General features: G+C 42.7%; 1 protein-coding gene across 1 annotated transcript in view; it reads left to right on the forward strand.

The window, feature by feature from the left end:
* Positions 1-20751, forward strand: part of LOC308282467 (apoptosis-stimulating of p53 protein 2-like) — a gene marked incomplete at both ends in the record, with an annotated part of 73324 nt that overhangs the window by 15185 nt on the left and 37388 nt on the right. The window contains 1 exon segment of the mRNA XM_080722813.1: positions 20128-20751. This exon segment is cut by the window's right edge and continues 33 nt beyond it. Within this exon segment, the coding sequence (XP_080578939.1) occupies positions 20128-20751 (624 nt within the window).

Raw genomic sequence — 20751 nt, forward strand, 5'->3', positions numbered from 1 at the left:
CCGGCCATTAGGAAAAAATAAATAAAAAAGAATGTCGGCTTTCGTTCCATTTTGGGGGCTGTGTGGCCAACAAAGTGTCGGGCAGAAACCTTGTATGTCCAAGTTTCAAATTTAGCTTCATCATACAAGGCCGTTGCACAAAAGTAGTGATAACAGCAGATCTACATCGGCTGTTTTCACTAGTTTAAATCATTTTTAAAATGATAAATACAAAACAAACGGTTTTGGACATATAAGGTTTCCACCCAACAACGACAAAATATAATTAAAAAAAACAACAAAAAAAACGAGGGCCTCTCCAACTCTTTTTCCCGGGCTGAATCAGGGGCCCAGCACGTCCCTGGCTGATAGACACAACTATCACCTTGTTGTTCTGTATGTCAGCTGATAGACAACAACATCATGCGACGTTAAACTATCAGATTGTTGTTACTGCAGTGTGTGAGCATCATGACGTTGCAGATCCATCTAAAAACTATAATATTGTGTATAAAAGCATGCAGAATCAGATGCCACAGCACCACCAACCATAACTGACTGTGGAAACCAGGGCAGGAATTTCACGCCGGCCATGGCCGTCGTTGCCCCTCTCTTTGGCCGTGTGCCCCTCGAAAAATGACATGCTCAAATGGCCACAGTGGCCGTGGTGCCCCATGCAGTGCCCAGCGCCCACAGCAGTTCACAATTTCATTGAGGAATAAAGAGGAGACAAAAACATAGAACTACAAAATAAAGACTGGGCTAAAATCTGTCTTCATTTTAGTTCACGAATAAACAGACGAAATATGTCCTCATTGTCCTGTGATGCGCATCACTGTCACGGTCGCGACGAGTATTTCCCGGTGAATCTGTGCGCAACGGTGGGGGCTTGGGAGTGTGGGGGACACGAACCACTGACTATTGCTGATGATGGAGAGGTTATATAGCTTAGCTTTTATGTATTATGTTATGTAATGTAATCTTGCCGATTTAGTAAGAGACTCGTCGCCAATTGCAAGATATTTAAAAGTTATTTGGGGCCATGATGATATCCTTTCTTCCGACAACAAGGATTTATATTGTCTGTGTTATTGTTTACAACCACAATTATTCACGTGTGGCAAGATCGCGGTTCACTAGTTTTTAGTAGGCTAGCCTATAGACTTGAGGTGGGTGAAGCCTTTTCAGAAGTTAATTTAATGTTTTCCATTAAATGATTTCCTTTATCGTCATCTTCCACTAATGCACGCAACTGTTTTCGCCAGGTTTTAAGGTCTTATTTTAGTTGTTTCTCATAAGCTCGCAACCCTCCTTGCCCATCGGCCCCCACCTTTGCGCACAGATTCACCGGGAAATACTCGGTCGCGTCACGGTCAGACAGCTGCTGCTTTCTGACATGCAGTGTGGAGAGAGAGAGAGAGAGAGAGAGAGAGAGAGAGAGAGAGAGAGAGAGAGTTGAATGCACATGGTGCTGTAGGCGACAATGGGGGGGGGGGTACACGTTTATTTACCTATACTGGACTGGTGGTTCTGCAACTTCTGCAGGTGTTGTTTAGTAATGTTAGGCTGTGGCTACTGGGTTGTGGGTTCAGTTGGATGAACTGGACATTGTCTACTGCCTGCTGTTGTCTTACTGTACTGTACTGTATGTAGTGTACTACTGTAATGTACTGAGATCAGTTGGTTGAATAGACATTGGTTATATAACCAGGACAGGTGTTGTCTTGTACTGTATTCCTAAAATGCATCAAAAGGATGAGAGGAAATGCTGTGTGAAATAATTATGAGTACATGGCAATCTTTGTCCAATAAAGGGGTATAATAATTGTCATGATGACTAAAACTAGACTAAAATGTCAACGGTTTTTGTTCATACTATACTATTCTACTATACTATTATTTAAGCAAAATTAGTTATGATGTGGACTTAAAATCATTAGTTGGGTCGAAAATGGCAGTTCCGTGACCGTGGAGAGCAAAGGTCCGTTTCTCAATGGATTTGTCATCTAGGAGGGTTAATAAACACATTTGGCTGGGGTGCCTGTTTTAAAATGGCTGGGAAAATGCTTGAGAGCTAAGGTAATGTTCAGTCTCATTCACTTGCTATACACTACACTATAAACAGGGGTGCACATAACTTTTTTGGCCTAGTACTCAGGGGAGACCCTGGAGCTGTTACTTGGTCCTCATCAAGCTTGCGAGTCGCGAACAGTCCCACAGGATGGATAAAAGAGGGATGCATCATGGATAACTTACAGCAAAACGTAATTTATTCATAAATAAAGATGAATTAACAAATTATGGTGTGTGTTAGTCTGTAGAATCAGTAGTCTAGGTGAGTGGTTGTGTGCAAGTATGGTGTGGGGGTGTTGGATGCAAAACAAAAGAAACAAATGCAAAATCAAATGACTGCTCTCTAAGCATGAAAGTACAGTAGGGATCTTAAACACTGTATGTCTGTTCTTTAAACAACAAAACTGTATGTCTGTTCTGTAAACAACAAAACTGTATCTGTTTTGTAAACAACAAAATGTATGTCTGTTCTGTAAACAACAAAACTGTATCTGTTCTGTAAACAACAAAAATGTATGTCTGTTCTGTAAACAAAACTGTCTGTTCTGTAAACAACCAAAATATGAACTGACATCTCTTAAAACACTGACTGTATGTCTGTTCTGTAAACTACAAAGACAATCTCTTAAAGCACTGTCTGTAAACATTGAACCATTTATGCATCTCTTAAAGCACTGTCTGTAAACACTGAAGCATTCATGCAGCAGTGATATTGATACTGTAGCATAATTATTCTACAAGCTGGATATCCTCCTCATCACTGCTCTCCTGACTGCTGTCACTGCTGTCCTCATCCTGTCTTTCAACCATGGCAGCGGATGTAGGCCTACTCCTCCCCCCCTGGTTTATTTATTTATTTATTTATTTGTCAGGGACAGAGCACATTAATCAACATATCAGTTTTCACATCAATGTAAATATGCCAGATTTAGCCATGAGCTAATTTTCATCTGTAGTCCCTGGGAGGCTGTACAAAAGTGATGGTATGGCTATCCATACAAAACAATCAATACATACAATGCAGTACAGTACAAAACAGTACAATAAAACATTAAGAGGACAACTTCCTTATAGCAAGTTGAGTGACTCCAGTGACAGATGGAGCAGATAGTTACCCAAGAATGTAGGTTTGACTTAGCCTGACACTCAGCCTGAATTGACATTTCGTTTCACTTCATTATTCAGTCTGAAGTCAGTTCCGCCCACAGCCTTTGCAGGGATGGGCGTTGCCGAAATGAGGCACTGTTCAGCGATTGGTTCACCGACCAACACATGACATAGTGTTGTTATGTGTGCCTGGCTGGCTAGTGGCTAACCTGTTGCTTGCTAGTGCTACTTGCTAACCAAAGAAACAGTCAGAATAGGAGCACTACGAACTAGTAATCAAACACAACATAACATGCCTGCTACTGGTGTTTCATAGCGAGATCGATACGATCGCATTTTACCGCATTTTACCGCGACACGATGTGCGGTACGGTGCGGCGGCGGCGCTGGTGTACTTGGAAACACACAGTAGTTCTGGGAAACCCCCCACCCACGCTGATCACAAGACGCTGATTCACGACGCTGATTCGCCCGTTTGGATTTTCAACCGAGGCAGGCCTCCTCATTGAGAGCGATTCTAGACCTGAATCGCAGAAACAAAAAAATTAAAGGGGTGTGGCTAGCGATTCAGGGTCTGGAACTAGGCTAGGTTTGACTTGCTTTAAGCCACCTCTAACGGTTGAAGCCGATAATAGTAAAATAGTAGTAAATAGTAATAGTAAATAGTAAGTAAAATAGTAAATAGTAAATTGTAAAGGGGACTAATACTAGCCAATTATGAGTTATTCCAGTGACCGATGGAGCAGATAATTACTCATGATTACAAATTTGATTTGATTTAAGCCACCTCTTAAGGTTAGACTTGAAGGTCAGATAGTTGGAGGACTGTCTTACTTCAGTCGGGAGACTGTTCCATAGCTTGGAGGCTCTGACAGAGAGAACTGTGTTACCAAACACGCTCTGCCTGGATGGCACCTCACAGTCCCCTCTGGTAGTAGCCCTTGTTGTTCTGTCACCACTTTCACAATGTTTTATGAACTGTTTCAGCGGAGGAGGTGCAAGCCCATTGAGAACCTTGAACACAAGACAGCAATCCATAAAATGCCTAAAGCTTTCAAAGTTAAATAAATTATATTTTTTCACTATGTGGCAATGGTGGTAACGGTTGGGCTTTTGATCGAGAGTTTTTAACGTCTGTTTGTAGAGTGACTCTATAGGTTTCATGGTTGTTATATTGGTCAGTGACCAGGTTGTGAAGCAGTATGATATGTGTGAAAAAATCATTGCGTGCATGAAAGTTTAGCTGCATCTGTTGTGAGATATGGTCTTATGTGCCTGAAATTATTTAAGTTGAATTTGATTGTGTTTGCTACCTTTTTAACATGTTTTTTGAATGTTAAGTGTGAGTCTAGTATGATTCCAAGATATTTAAATTCTGTAACTACCTGAATGCAGGTTCCTTTGACAACAATGTCAGGATCAGGTTCTGTGGAGTTGCGTGAAAAAAACATGCAAACAGTTTTGCTTGCGTTTAGATGTAAACATGAGTTTCTCAGCCAATCAGATACATGGACCATGGCTACATTCAGTTTATCTGCTGCTAGTTGTTTGTTTTCAGCATGTACATAAAGGACTGTATCATCGGCATACATTTGTATGGAGACTGTTGGACATACAGAAGGCAGATCATTTATATATAAACTAAATAAGAGAGGGCCAAGTATCGATCCCTGAGGAACTCCAATGTTGCAATTGAGATATGTTGACTGAGACTTAGAAATACGGACACATTGCTTCCTATTTGCTAAATATGAATTCATCCATTTGACTGCTTCAGTAGAAAAAATGAAAAAAGAAAGCTTAGACAAGAGAACCTGATGGTCAACGGTGTCAAAAGCCTTCTTGAGATCCAGAAATACAGCTCCTACTATTCCCCCTTTATCCAAACTTGACTTAACACCTTCCAGAAAGTAACAGTTTGCAGTTTCTGTTGAGTGGTTGGAGCGAAAACCGAACTGCAGTGGGTGCAACGGAGTGTGGCCTATATTCAAATGGTCAGTCAGCTGTTTTGCAATCCATTTCTCTGCCACCTTGGACACTACGGGTAGAATACTAATGGGCCTATAATTTGCCACATTAGTTTGGTCCCCCGCCTTAAAAATGGGAGTCACAACCGCTGTTTTCCATGTACTTGGGAAAATGCATTGCTTGATTGATAGATTTATCAAGTGAACTATAGGACAGACTAATGCGTCCTTGTGTGTTTTTAGAAATGCTGTGTCCATATTATAAGCGTCCTTTGCTTTAGAGTCTCTTAGGGAGCTCATGATCTCTACCACTGCAGATTCTGTGATTTCTCCTATCCTGAAAATAGGCTTATCGTCCCTAGTCGGGGTACATGTCCAAGTTCTAGAGGAGAAGCTTTGGGCCAGTTCCTCGACTGAGTCAATAAAAAACCTATTGAAAGTATTTGCAATCACATCATGTTGAGCCTGCGATCAGCTGTTTTCATCCAAAGATCAACAGCTGGCTTTGGGTTAAAGGTCTCTGTTGTCATTTTACACAGGTGGATGTGCATCAGGGCTGAGAGGCGAGTGTCTGACAGGCGGGATCTGTACTTGTTTTTTATTATATTTAGGTGTGAAAATCCTCTCTCACATGCAGCACTGCTCAAAGGCAGTGTAAGGGACAACATAATGACTTTCCAAATGTTGGAGTAAGTCTCTGGGTTGCTTGTCCTCACTATGTTGACCAAGTCAGACACAGAGGAGGCTGCTAAACGCTTTGCTGATTGCTTTAAACGCATCCATTCTCTTAGAGTGGAGTCTCTGTCAACAGACATGCTGCCCTCATAATTCTGGAGGATGTCACCAAGTGTGGTGTTGCCAAAACTGTGGAGGTCTTTAATTTCACGAGGCCAAGTTGAAGGATCAAAAATGAGAAACTGATCACATGACTTGAGGGATTCATATCTGGTTTCAAACTCCTGAATTAGACCTCTGAGCACATCAATTCTGTCCCTGTCAGCATCCACATGTGCAACAGTCTCTTTCCTGTACGTGCCATCACAGTCAAGCAGAAGTGTCAACTGTCCAATAGCTACCATGAGCTCATCTTTGCATTCACCAATAGTCAGCTTATCTTGCTGGAACTTGAGGGAGAGAAACTGAAGGATTTTTCCAGTGTCAAGCATGTTGGCTAGGAAACATTGAAAACGCTGTGTGCAGACATGTTTCAGGTCACTGTCATCACTTGTAGCCACTTGAATTTTAATGGCTGGTAACAGTCTCCATATTTTCAATAGAGTCTCATGTCTCCATGCAGACCATCTAATGTTGTGAAACTTTCCTAGCTTAACATAGGCAATGCCATTCTCAACACACAGTTTCTTTAGTTGTGCACATTTTTTGAGCCCCCCTTCTGCAAATAATAGCTCAGCAACCTGACAATGGAACGATTAAAAGACTCACAGTACGGTACCATGCGATCAGCTGATTTTGCACAGTTCTCCAGTGTGTGGGCCGTACACAGAATGTGCACAAGGGAATCCCCGATGACGACCTTCTCACGTAGTTTAGGAATGACGCCGTTGTATACACCCACGTTGACAGCTGCTCCATCGGTGCACACGGAGACCAATTTCGTCTTCCACTCGTCTGTTAATCCACATTCTTGGAATAGTTGCACAAGTCCATCCACAATGTCCTGTGCTGATCGCGCCGCCCCCAGATTAATTAATCCAAGGAAATCTGAGCTAAACTCTCCGTAGCTGGACACCGACACAATGTACACGATTTCCTGCTCTGATTTGTTGATGTCCTCTGACCCGTCAAAGAGCAGACCCCAAAATTCGGCTGCTTTTAGTTTTTCACGCAGTTCTGAGCTGACGGTCTGTGCAATAGTCTGCATGATGCGGGCCCCCCCTTCTCTTGAATGATATGCACTCCCGACATTAACGCCAAGCCTCATAAATAGAGGAATGTCCTCTTCAAAAGAAGTCATTGGGCGTGCATGTTTGGCTTTATGGAAGGCCAACAGAAAGATATTACAGAGTGCTTCACGCTGGTCATCATTAATTCTGTCCTGCCACCTGTCAAGCGGGCGACTCCGATCCTGGGCGGCGTGTGCGCTCTGGTTTTCAATGGTTTGCACGATGTTGACGTGCTCTTTGCTTTTCTCATGCTTGTCAAAATGAGGATGACTGAAATTCTTTGTTCCTATATAAAAGGCGCTGCTTTTGTCGGCCAGATTGGGATGTTCACGGCATATTTTGCACCACATCTCGGAGCGTTCATCATTAGTTTGGAGCCAGCCAACATCCTCCAGCCACTTCTCCGCAAACACACGTTTTTTGTGTGGCTCAGCTGGCGGTTCAGTCTGGTGTCTCTTAGGAGGAGGTGGTGGAACACCAAAATAGTTGCTTAACGGGGCTTGCTTCTTTGACATTTTTGACGAGTGGCTGTAATGCAGCAGTCAGCAGAGAATGTGTCAGGATTTTCAGGAAGTGAATTCCTCTCACCGCTCTCCCACCGGTCCCAGCTGTTGGTACGCAAGCGCGCCTCCCTGCCTCTGATCGGCAGCGCAGCATGCATTTCGATGACGCTTGCGCACCTGCGTACCACTTATGTGCACCCCTGACTATAAAGGCAAAAATGAGGGGTCAAACTAGGGGTTTTTAATTATTCTGAATCCATTGCAAGCATTTGTTTTGCAACGCCTAGTTTGACCCCTCACATCCCACTTAAAGCAGATTTTTTGGGAGTCATTCACTTACTATACACTACACTATAAAGGAAGAAATGACTCCCAAAAAATCTGCTTTAAGTGGGATGTGAGGGGTCAAACTAGGGGTTTTTAATTATTCTGAATCCATTGCAAGCATTTGTTTTGCACAAAAAACATTCCTTGGGCAAGAAATGGTCCCACAATACGATGGTTTAGTGATGAGTCATCAATTTTCACAGTCTTTTGGGGTCCGTTTTTAGCCCAAGGAATGTTTTTCATGCCAAACAAATGCCAAACAAAAGCAGATTTTTTGGGAGTCATTTTTGCCTTTAAATTGTAGTGTATAGCAAGTGAATGAGACTGAACATTACCTTAGCTGTCAAACATTTTCCCAGCCATTTTAAAAAAGACACCCCGGCCAAATGTGTTTAATAATCCTCCTAGATGACAAATCCATTGAGAAACAGACCTTTGCTCTCCACGGTCACGGAACTGCCATTTTCGACCCAACTTGATGGCATTCTGCCCTGGCACTTGGCCTTTGTGCCCTCAAATATGTGACAACACTAAAGGCCCTTGCCGCTAAAATGACACATTTCCAGGCCTGGTGGAAACAGTCAGCCTAACCCTAACCCTAACCCTAACCCTAAAAGGCCTGGTGGAAACAGTCAGCCTAACCCTAACCCTAAAAGGCCTGGTGGAAACAGTCTCTGACTTCAGAAGGTTGACAGTTAGGGTTAGAAGGGGTTAGAAGGAAACAGTCTCTGACTTCAGAAGGTTGACATTTCTCTTTCATAAATCCTTGTTTTAAGTGGTCTCCTGTAATATTGTAATATTTTGAGACATGGATTTTCTTTTTATATTCATGAGCTGTATGCCATAATATTTCAAAATGTGAACAAAAAAGGTTTGGAATATTTCACTGCATGCGCAATGTATCCAGAATATATGAAAGTTTCAATTTGTGAATTATTGCGACCGTCAGGTCGCAGTTTAGTATCAAAACCTCCACCGGCCGTCCGTCCGTCCGTCCGTCGGTCACACGTCACACCTTTGCCCTGCTCATATCTCCGCATCAGTATGACATCACACTGCTGACATCAGTATGACATCACACCGTACACAAATGACCCTTATATAAGACCGGCAAGAAACAGCAGCTATGTCTCTATTATGGAGTTATATGTTGTTCGTGTCCAAATATGGGGCTTGTGAGGTCAGACTTAGTGAGATTCGTCGGTTATCTCCATATATGGAGGGATGTGTTGGTTATCTCCATATCTGGAGATTCAACCTTCAACGATTTTGACATCTTGTTACTAATCTGTCGGTAGATAATGCCGGTCTTATATAAGGGTCATTTGTGTACGGTGTGATGTCATACTGATGTCAGCAGTGTGATGTCATACTGATGCGGAGATATGAGCAGGGCAAAGGTGTGACAAGGCCCTGCAGAAAATGCATGACACGCTGCTGCGCCACACTCAGCACCCCTAAATACCAGTACTTGGGATTTGTTGATGTAAATGTTCACATAGAGTGTAATAATTGGTAAAACAAACTTTTGGCCTATTTGTGATTAGGGAGTCTTACTGGTATTGCAGAAGAAAATTTACTTTTGCACAATATTCAATTTAGTTTTAGATGGATCTGTAGAATGTCCAGACAGGATTGGTCATGCTTCAATGACCTCACAATATCTCATATAAGTGAATTAATATATGTACTCAGTGATGTCATTACGTGCGCATCCCGCATCAAAAACTCATTCAAGTCGCCCAGGGACTCATTCATGTCATGGTCCTGGGGTCCCGGGGATGCGCCTCCATTGGAGTCCATGTTAAAATAATTTACCGGGTCGCGGTAAAAGAAAAACATTTTAAAATTCCACAGACACCACCATTGTTCATGGGTGAAAGCATCCTACTTTACCCTACGTTAACACAAATAAAATCCACGTAGAAAGTCTTAAACAGGCGATAGAAATGTCAATGTTTTGATTCCACCGACGTCCGATGCCATTTTGCGCGCCCGAATTCATTAGGGGCACATGTTTTAGTAGTTTTAATAGTTCTAAGTTCAAATATTAGCCAAATTGTAAAATAAATATAAGAAATAGGCAAACATTTTGAAAATAGCCGATCTACAAGCTCACAGCGCTCGAAAACATTGTATTGAGGTCGGACTCATAAAACCTTTCTGGGACCCATTTGAATGACCACCTGTGGGTCCCGGGACCCATTACATTGAAAACCTAGTAACATCTATCTATCTAGGTCGTCCTCAGACGAGCCCTCCATCGTTGTTTCCAGTCATCTCGGTTCTCCATACATCTGGCCAGCTCATTGGTGTTCTGTGTCCCTACGTCTTCCTTGAGTACGTCCACGTATGTTTTTGTGGGACGTCCTCGCGACCGGTGCCCATGTGTTGGCTCCCACAGTACCAATTTGCTGGCTGGAAGCTCCTGGTGTCTTTGGCAGTGTCCTGCTAGTCTCATTCTTCTGGTGGCAATTTTCTCGCTTACCCTTGGTATTCCCTCATACAGGCTCCTGTTGGTAACATGTGCACTCCTGTTGATGTTGAGTACTGCACGCAACATTCTAGTGTAGCACCCATCTAGAGACTTCTGCAGGGTTGGCTTCAGGGTCCAGCATTCACTGCCATAGAGGAGAACAGACTCCACTGTTGCAAAGAAGAAGCTAAGTTTGATTTGGCGGGGGAGGCTAGAGTTCCATACACTGTTCGTGCCGTTCAGGGCCCTCCAAGCGAGTGCCTTCCTTACTTTAAGGTCTTTCTCAGTTGAGTCGACCCATGCGCCCAGGTACTTGAAGTCCTTGACTTCCTTCAACACAGCTCCTTCTGTTGTTGTCAGAGGTGAGTGATCAGGTAGGTTATAGGTGATAACCTCAGTTTTCTTAGCATTTAGCCTGAGACCAACTTTGGCACACTCTATCTCCACCCTGTTCAGGAGTTCTTGTGCTTGTTCCATGCTGTCGGAGAGCAGGCTGATGTCGTCCGCATAGTCCAGGTCTGTCAGAACTACTGCGGGATGCCGCCTTGACCTCCTTGGTGTTAGCGTGAAGCCAAGCTCTTGTTCTCGTCCACCTATGGCTTTCCTGAACGCATAATCTAGAACTATGATGAAGAGGTAGGGGGCTAGGGTGTCTCCTTGCATTACACCAGCTCGGATGTCAAACACCTCACTGCTGCCATCTGGGGTCACCACTTTGGCCCTTGTTCTTGCGTACATGGTCTCGATAGCCCGGAGAATGTTGGGAGGGACATTGTAGGCCTCAAGGATCTTCACCATCTTGCTTCTGTGGATAGAATCAAAAGCCTTTTTGAAGTCAATGAAGCACAGTACAGCTGCTAGGTTGTCCTTTTTCACCTCCTCTATTAATCTCCTTAATGCCAGGATCTGTGCTACGGTTGTTCTCTCCTCTCGAAAACCATTTTGGTTCTCTCTCAGGTGAGGGTCGATGGCATGCCGTATCCTGTTCAGTATCATTCGGTTGAAGACCTTAGCAGTGATACATGTCAGGCTGATGCCTCTGTAGTTGTCTGGCTTTGAGAGGTCCCCAGCTTTAGGCACCGGGATGATGTTAGACAGAGACCATATTTCAGGTTGCTTGTTGTGCTGTAGAGCATTGTTGCAAAAGTCTAGGATGAGGTTGTCTAGGTCGCAGTTCTTCAAGACCTCTGGAGGTATGCCATCCGGCCCAGCGCTTTTTCCCTCTCTCAGGGTGGATTTTGCCCTGGCGAGCTCGCTGATTGTGAAGGGTCCATCGTCGATGTTCAGGCCCTGGATCACTGTGTACTAATATATATACTAATCGTCCGTGGACCCCCATCTGAAGACTCAGGTTGTTGTCGCTTCCTCTAGTGCAGTGGTTTTCAACCAGTGGTCCGGGGACCACCAGTGATCCGTGAGGGGGTTCCAAGTGGTCCCCAGCTAAATGATGGAGAGTTAGTAACCAAATGGACCCTTATAGGCCGTAAAATGTAACCAAATAGACAGGTGCATTTGGTTTAATTTATATTGTTAAATTCATTTCATATTCATTTACAAGACGTCTACGCAATTACACAAAGTAGAAGAATTGTTATTTTGCTTGGCATGTCAGTCTTATGATGTCCAATGGTAACACATCAATACATATCAGTCTTATGATGTCCTATGATACCACATCAATACATATCAGTCATATGTCCTATGATACCACATCAATACATATCAGTCTTATGATGTCCTATGATACCACATCAATACATATCAGTCTTATGTCCTATGATACCACATCAATACATATCAGTCTTATGATGTCCAATGGTACCACATCAATACATATCAGTCTTATGTCCTATGATACCACATCAATCAGTCTTATGTCCTATGATACCACATCAATACATATCAGTCTTATGATGTCCTATGATACCACATCAATACATGTCAGTCTTATGATGTCCTATGATACCACATCAATACATGTCAGTCTTATGATGTCCTATGATACCACATCGGCATAGGGGCATAGGGGCGGCATAGCTCAGGGGTAGAGAAACTGGTATTAGAGCACGAAGGGTATAAATCCCGAAGGGTTCCCAGTTCGAATCCGGGCTCCCCCTGAGTTAATGTCAAAGGGTCCTTGGGCAAGACTCTGAACCCCTAATTGCCTCCGGTGAGTAGGTTGGTGCCTTGCATGGCTTCCTCCGCCACCGGTGTATGAATGTGTGTGTGAATGGGTGAATGTAATGCACAATCTATGTAAAGCGCTTTGGATTAAAAGCGCTATATAAATGCACCATTTACCATTTTACCATTTACCACATCAATACATATCAGTTATGATGTCCTATGATACCACATCAATACATATCAGTCTTATGTCCTATGATACCACATCAATACATATCAGTCATATGTCCTATGATACCACATCAATACATATCAGTCTTATGTCCTATGATACCACATCAATACATATCAGTCTTATGTCCTATGATACCACATCAATACATATCAGTCTTATGATGTCCTATGATACCACATCAATACATGTCAGTCTTATGATGTCCAATGATACCACATCAATACATATCAGTCTTATGATGTCCTATGATACCACATCAATACATGTCAGTCTTATGATGTCCTATGATACCACATCAATACATATCAGTCTTATGATGTCCTATGATACCACATCAATACATATCAGTCTTATGATGTCCAATGGTACCACATCAATACATATCAGTCTTATGTCCTATGATACCACATCAATCAGTCTTATGTCCTATGATACCACATCAATACATATCAGTCTTATGATGTCCTATGATACCACATCAATACATGTCAGTCTTATGATGTCCTATGATACCACATCAATACATGTCAGTCTTATGATGTCCTATGATACCACATCAATACATATCAGTTATGATGTCCTATGATACCACATCAATACATATCAGTCTTATGTCCTATGATACCACATCAATACATATCAGTCATATGTCCTATGATACCACATCAATACATATCAGTCTTATGTCCTATGATACCACATCAATACATATCAGTCTTATGTCCTATGATACCACATCAATACATATCAGTCTTATGATGTCCTATGATACCACATCAATACATGTCAGTCTTATGATGTCCAATGATACCACATCAATACATATCAGTCTTATGATGTCCTATGATACCACATCAATACATGTCAGTCTTATGATGTCCTATGATACCACATCAATACATATCAGTCTTATGATGTCCTATGATACCACATCAATACATATCAGTCTTATGATGTCCAATGGTACCACATCAATACATATCAGTCTTACGTCCTATGATACCACATCAATCAGTCTTATGTCCTATGATACCACATCAATACATATTTGTCTTATGATGTCCTATGATACCACATCAATACATGTCAGTCTTATGATGTCCTATGAAGAACAGGCCCCATCACCCCAATCCTCCTCTTTCTCCCTATCTCCAATGCCTCTTCTAGAATTCACGAATGGAATGAATGAACTCATTAACACTGCGCTAAAAATGACCCCGGCCAGACGCCCGGTCAAAGGCCCGGCGCCACAACCACCACAGGCCAAACGCCCGGCTCCACAACCACCATCCTTGAAAACGCCTGAAATTGACCCCGCCGTGCCCCAGAAATCTGTGGCCTGGGTGCTTTCGCCCCCACCCATCCCTCAACGACCACAACGACAGAAGACCCGGGCCTCCCAACTGGACAATACGTTCAGCCGTTGATGTCAGCTGGGTCCGATATTATACCCAGCAACTAACGTATCTGGACCCGAGGCTCCTCTAGGCGCTTTTATTAAGCAGGCTCACAACATTTCTACTGTAATTTCAAATAGAGTGTCCAGGACAAGCAGTGGCTCTGCTAATTTAGCTAATTTAACGTGCATTCCCTGTAGGGGCTATAGTACAGTAAAATGTCATAAAATAAACCTGGCACTTTTTAACATCAGGTCACTTTTAAACAAGCCATCCTCTGTACATGATATAATCTGTGAAGAAAAATTAGATATCATTTTTTTAACAGAGACATGGCTGGGCTCAGATGGAGCTGTTGCACTAGGCGTCGCCTGTCCACCAAACTATCATTTTATTCAATCAGTGCGAGAAGGAAAAAGAGGCGGAGGCTTGGCATACATTTTCTCTGATATTTTTAAATTCAAGCCCCTGTATTTTGGAAGTTTTTCATCCTTTGAATATCAAGCTAACTTATTTGAGAGTAAATCCTCTGTTCTAATGATTACGATATATCGCCCACCAAAATGTAGCAAATCCTTATTTCTTACAGAAATATCAGAACTTCTATCTATCTGTTCCACGGACTATGAGAGAACCCTTATTGCTGGCGATACAAATCTACATGTAGACATTGTTACAGATCTTATGGCTATGAGTTTTGTACAATTATTGCATTCCCTTGATTTTGTTCAGCATGTTACCGGGCCAACCCACAATCAAGGCCACACTCTTGATGTTGTGATCTCTAAAGGGCTAAATATTTCTATGGACAGAATCATCGCTAAGCCTGACCTATCAGACCATTATTTACTGTGTTTTAATATGACTGTCTCCGATTTAGAAAGAAATAATAGAGAATATACTATAAAAAGGAGATTTTTCGGATCTTCTTCAGCAGAAGAGTTTGCTTGCCATTTTGCATGTTCATCCCCTCTTCCTGATATTAACTCAGTAAATGATATGGTTCACCGTTTTAATCTTAACTTAGAGTCAGCTCTGGATATAGTAGCTCCTATGAAAACTAAAAAGAAACTTAACTCCAAAGTGACACCCTGGATAAACGATCATATACGTTCACTCAAAAAACAATGCCGCAGAGCAGAGCGAGCTTGGAGAAAAAATAAACTAAGTATCCACCTACAGATTTTTAAGTCTTCAACAGCCGCCTACAATAAAGCCATGCGTCTGGCTAGGCAGGCCTATTTTTCCGGAATCATTAATGACAATAAGAACAATGCTAGGGTCTTATTCTCTACCATTGAACGCCTTTTAAACCCTCCCCAGTCCTACAAGCAGTCACTCCTTGCCTCTAAAGCAAAGTGTAATGAGTTTGCATCCTTCTTTGACAACAAAATTGATAACATTCGAGCTGGTATTCTGAATAATACTGTCACAAATGCAAATGCGGTTAATGGTGCCATGTGTAAAAGTGTCGATAAATCTAGGGGGAGCCTAGTATCATTTTGTGCAATTGATGAAGAGGAACTTCGTAAAACCATATCGCAAATGACATCATCTTCTTGCTCGCTGGATGCAATACCCACGCCGTTTCTCAAAGAGGTTGTAGACTGTGTTATTGAAGATATCCTAAAAATAGTAAATAGCTCTATACAATCAGGTGTCTTTCCAGACTCACTGAAAACGGCTGTAGTTAAACCCTTACTCAAGAAACCCAACCTTGACCCGTCCGTGCTGGGTAATTATAGACCCATCTCTAATTTACCTTTTCTGGGCAAGGTCCTTGAAAAAATTATCTTTCATCAATTGGATGTGTTTCTGCAGAACAATAAGGTGCACAACAAATTCCAATCCGGCTTCAGGAAAGGACACAGCACAGAAACTGCACTTGTAAAAGTTATTAATGATCTTAGGGTGGCTGCTGACAACAAAGATGTGTCCGTTCTCCTACTGCTGAACCTAACGGCGGCTTTTGACACAATCGACCATACAATTCTAATACAACGTCTCGAACACTGGGTAGGACTGTCTGGGACAGCTCTATCCTGGTTTTATTCTTACCTAACAGGCAGAAGCTACTTTGTTAATCTAGCTGACTTTGAGTCAAACAAACACAAGATCTGCTCTGGTATTCCACAGGGCTCAATTCTTGGACCTTTATTATTCTCCCTCTATATACTGCCGCTGGGAGAACTTATTTCCGCTCACGGTGTGAATTTCCATTTCTATGCTGATGACACCCAGTTGTACCTTTCGGTGGCTCCGGATGACCCCTGTGCTCTAGACCCATTGCTGACGTGCGTGTCTAGCATAAAATGCTGGATGAGTGAGAACTTTCTCAAGCTAAATGAGGACAAGACAGAATTCTCATAATTGGTTCTACTGCCCAAAGAGAATCAATAATAAGTAGACTTGGTAACCTGGCTAAAGAAAGTAACACCTCTGTAAAGAACCTGGGGGTGATCATTGATGCTGAATTAAATTTTAATACACACATTAATCATGTCACGAAGATTGCCTTCTTTCACCTTAGAAATATTGCACGAATTAGAGCTTATCTGTCGCTGAACGATGCAAAAACGCTGATCCACGCTTTCGTTTTCTCTCGGCTGGATTACTGCAACACACTTCTCTCTGGTCTGCCAAAGAAAACAACTGACAGACTACAACTTGTTCAAAATGCGGCAGCCAGAGTTTTAACTAAAACTAAGATAAGAGAACATATTACTCCAGTCTTAGCGTCGCTACACTGGCTCCCGGTTGTTTTTAGGATTGATTTTAAAATACTTTTACTTGTTTATAAAGCTCTAAATGGTCTGGCACCTTCGTACCTCTATGACTGCCTGCATAGATATGTTCCAACCCGCCCACTCAGGTCCTCTAGTGCAGACCTACTTGAGGCGCCAACAATGAAATATAAAAAATATGGTGAAGCAGCTTTCTGCTTCTACGGACCGACAGCTTGGAATAAACTCCCACTACACCTAAGACAGGCAGCCTCTGTGGATAGCTTTTAAGGTGCTATACAAATAAAGTTTTATTATTATTATTATTATTATTATGATACCACATCAATACATGTCAGTCTTATGATGTCCTATGATACCACATCAATACATATCAGTTATGATGTCCTATGATACCACATCAATACATATCAGTCTTATGTCCTATGATACCACATCAATACATATCAGTCTTATGTCCTATGATACCACATCAATACATATCAGTCATATGTCCTATGATACCACATCAATACATATCAGTTATGATGTCCTATGATACCACATCAATACATATCAGTCATATGTCCTATGATACCACATCAATACATATCAGTCTTATGTCCTATGATACCACATCAATACATATCAGTCTTATGATGTCCTATGATACCACATCAATACATATCAGTCTTATGATGTCCTATGATACCACATCAATACATATCAGTCATATGATGTCCTATGATACCACATCAATACATATCAGTCATATGATGTCCTATGATACCACATCAATACATATCAGTCATATGATGTCCTATGATACCACATCAATACATATCAGTCTTATGTCCTATGATACCACATCAATACATATCAGTCTTATGATGTCCTATGATACCACATCAATACATGTCAGTCTTATGATGTCCAATGATACCACATCAATACATATCAGTCTTATGTCCTATGATACCACATCAATACATATCAGTCTTATGTCCTATGATACCACATCAATACATATCAGTCTTATGATGTCCTATGATACCACATCAATACATGTCAGTCTTATGATGTCCAATGATACCACATCAATACATATCAGTCTTATGTCCTATGATACCACATCAATACATATCAGTCTTATGATGTCCTATGATACCACATCAATACATATCAGTCTTATGTCCTATGATACCACATCAATACATATCAGTCTTATGATGTCCAATGGTACCACATCAATACATATCAGTCTTATGTCCTATGATACCACATCAATACATATCAGTCTTATGATGTCCTATGATACCACATCAATACATATCAGTCTTATGATGTCCTATGATACCACATCAATACATATCAGTCTTATGATGTCCTATGATACCACATCAATACATATCAGTCTTATGATGTCCTATGATACCACATCAATACATATCAGTCATATGATGTCCTATGATACCACATCAATACATATCAGTCATATGATGTCCTATGATACCACATCAATACATATCAGTCATATGATGTCCTATGATACCACATCAATACATATCAGTCTTATGTCCTATGATACCACATCAATACATATCAGTCTTATGATGTCCTATGATACCACATCAATACATGTCAGTCTTATGATGTCCAATGATACCACATCAATACATATCAGTCTTATGTCCTATGATACCACATCAATACATATCAGTCATATGTCCTATGATACCACATCAATACATATCAGTCTTATGATGTCCTATGATACCACATCAATACATATCAGTCTTATGTCCTATGATACCACATCAATACATATCAGTCTTATGATGTCCAATGGTACCACATCAATACATATCAGTCTTATGTCCTATGATACCACATCAATACATATCAGTCTTATGATGTCCTATGATACCACATCAATACATATCAGTCTTATGATGTCCTATGATACCACATCAATACATATCAGTCTTATGATGTCCTATGATACCACAACAATACATGTCAGTCTTATGATGTCCTATGATACCACATCAATACATATCAGTTATGATGTCCTATGATACCACATCAATACATATCAGTTATGATGTCCTATGATACCACATCAATACATATCAGTCTTATGTCCTATGATATCACATCAATACATATCAGTCTTATGATGTCCTATGATACCACATCAATACATATCAGTCATATGTCCTATGATACCACATCAATACATATCAGTCTTATGTCCTATGATACCACATCAATACATATCAGTCATATGATGTCCTATGATACCACATCAATACATATCAGTCTTATGTCCTATGATACCACATCAATACATATCAGTCATATGTCCTATGATACCACATCAATACATATCAGTCATATGTCCTATGATACCACATCAATACATATCAGTCTTATGATGTCCTATGATACCACATCAATACATATCAGTCTTATGTCCTATGATACCACATCAATACATATCAGTCATATGTCCTATGATACCACATCAATACAACATGGAATTGTGGACAAAATCCTATCCAACGTTAAAAAAATCACACCCAATGTGAAGTGAGCAGTGGTCGTGCTTGCATAACGTCTTCAGACTAGGATTTGAGTCTAGGATGTACAGGCTATGCTACACACACACGTTTTGCTATGGCAAAACACTGAGGAAAAAGGCTACAGACACACGCACAGCCACTCTATGGAGCGGTTAACCACCGCTCCAAAATATTCGAAGTTTTGGGTCGGGTTAGGGTTAGGGTGAGAGGCTGACCCCAAACGGTGGATAAATGACCCTAAAAGCACTGCTCTAGTGTTGTGGTTGCAGCTGTCACTCCCTTTGGTCTAGAGTTGTGGCTGTGGAGGTCATTCCCTTTGGAGGGGCGGTTAGACCACTGTTTAAAACCACTGCTCTAGTGTTGTGGCTTTGGCGGTCACTCCCTTTGGTCTAGAGTTGTGGCTGTCCCCTTGGAGGGTGGTTAGACAGGTAGCGATCCTTTGGAGGGGCAGTTAGACGGATAACGTCCCTTTGAAGGGGCGGTCAGACAGTGCATGTGAGTTTCTCACAGCCAACAAAGGAGCAGCGAGGCGAGGAAGGCCCCCAGCGCCACCACCAGGATGGGCAGCAGGAAGCTGCTGTTGGTGTCTTCGTCGTAGGGGTTTGGCGTCCGGTGTCCTGAGCGTTTGTAGCGACCGTACGTCTTCCTCCATCCGTCGTCTCCTCCGTCAGGCTCCTCCTTCCTCCACTCCTCCTCCTCCTCCTCCTCTTCCTCCTCTTGTGAGGGGCGAAGAGGCGGGAGCTTGGGCACGTCGTCTACCGTCCCCTTCATCACGTAGAGCGCGCAGACCTTGGGGTTGTCCAGGCGTCCCTTGACGAACTCCACGGCCAGCGAGCCGGCGAAGGCCGACTCCTCTGCGCCGACGCGCAGCCTGCCGCGCAGCACCGAGAAGGAGACCAGCTCCTGGTGGGCGGCGCCCAGCCCGCCCGCCGCCACGAAGATGTCCAGGTCCTTGAGTGCCACGTGGCCGTTGAGACGCACGTCGAACACCTTCCGCCGCGGCGCTGCGAAGTAGACCTCAGCGAACTTCAGCACCAGCACGTAGGAGCCGTCCTCGCGCACGGGGACCTCGTAGGCGAAGGTGCGCTCGGCGTAGCGCTCCGTCTGGTAGAGGAGCTGGTCCTCGGGAGGCGAGCGGGCGATGAGCAGCCCCGCCCCGTAGGCCGAGGCCACGCCCACCTTGCCGCCCAGCGGGTCCTTCCTGTAGCGGACGCCGTGGGCGTCCGTGTGGGCGTCGCCGCCGGCGTTCACCGCCCAGACGACTCGCTGTGCCAGGCCGGGGTGGTGGGGGGGCGAGGGGACGCCGTCACCCCTGGCTGCCCCCAAACGCCGTCCCACCGGCAGCAGA

The sequence above is a fragment of the Nannobrachium achirus genome (genome assembly GCF_963921795.1).
Source record: "Nannobrachium achirus genome assembly, chromosome: 3".
In the NCBI taxonomy this organism is placed as follows: Eukaryota; Metazoa; Chordata; class Actinopteri; order Myctophiformes; family Myctophidae; genus Nannobrachium; species Nannobrachium achirus.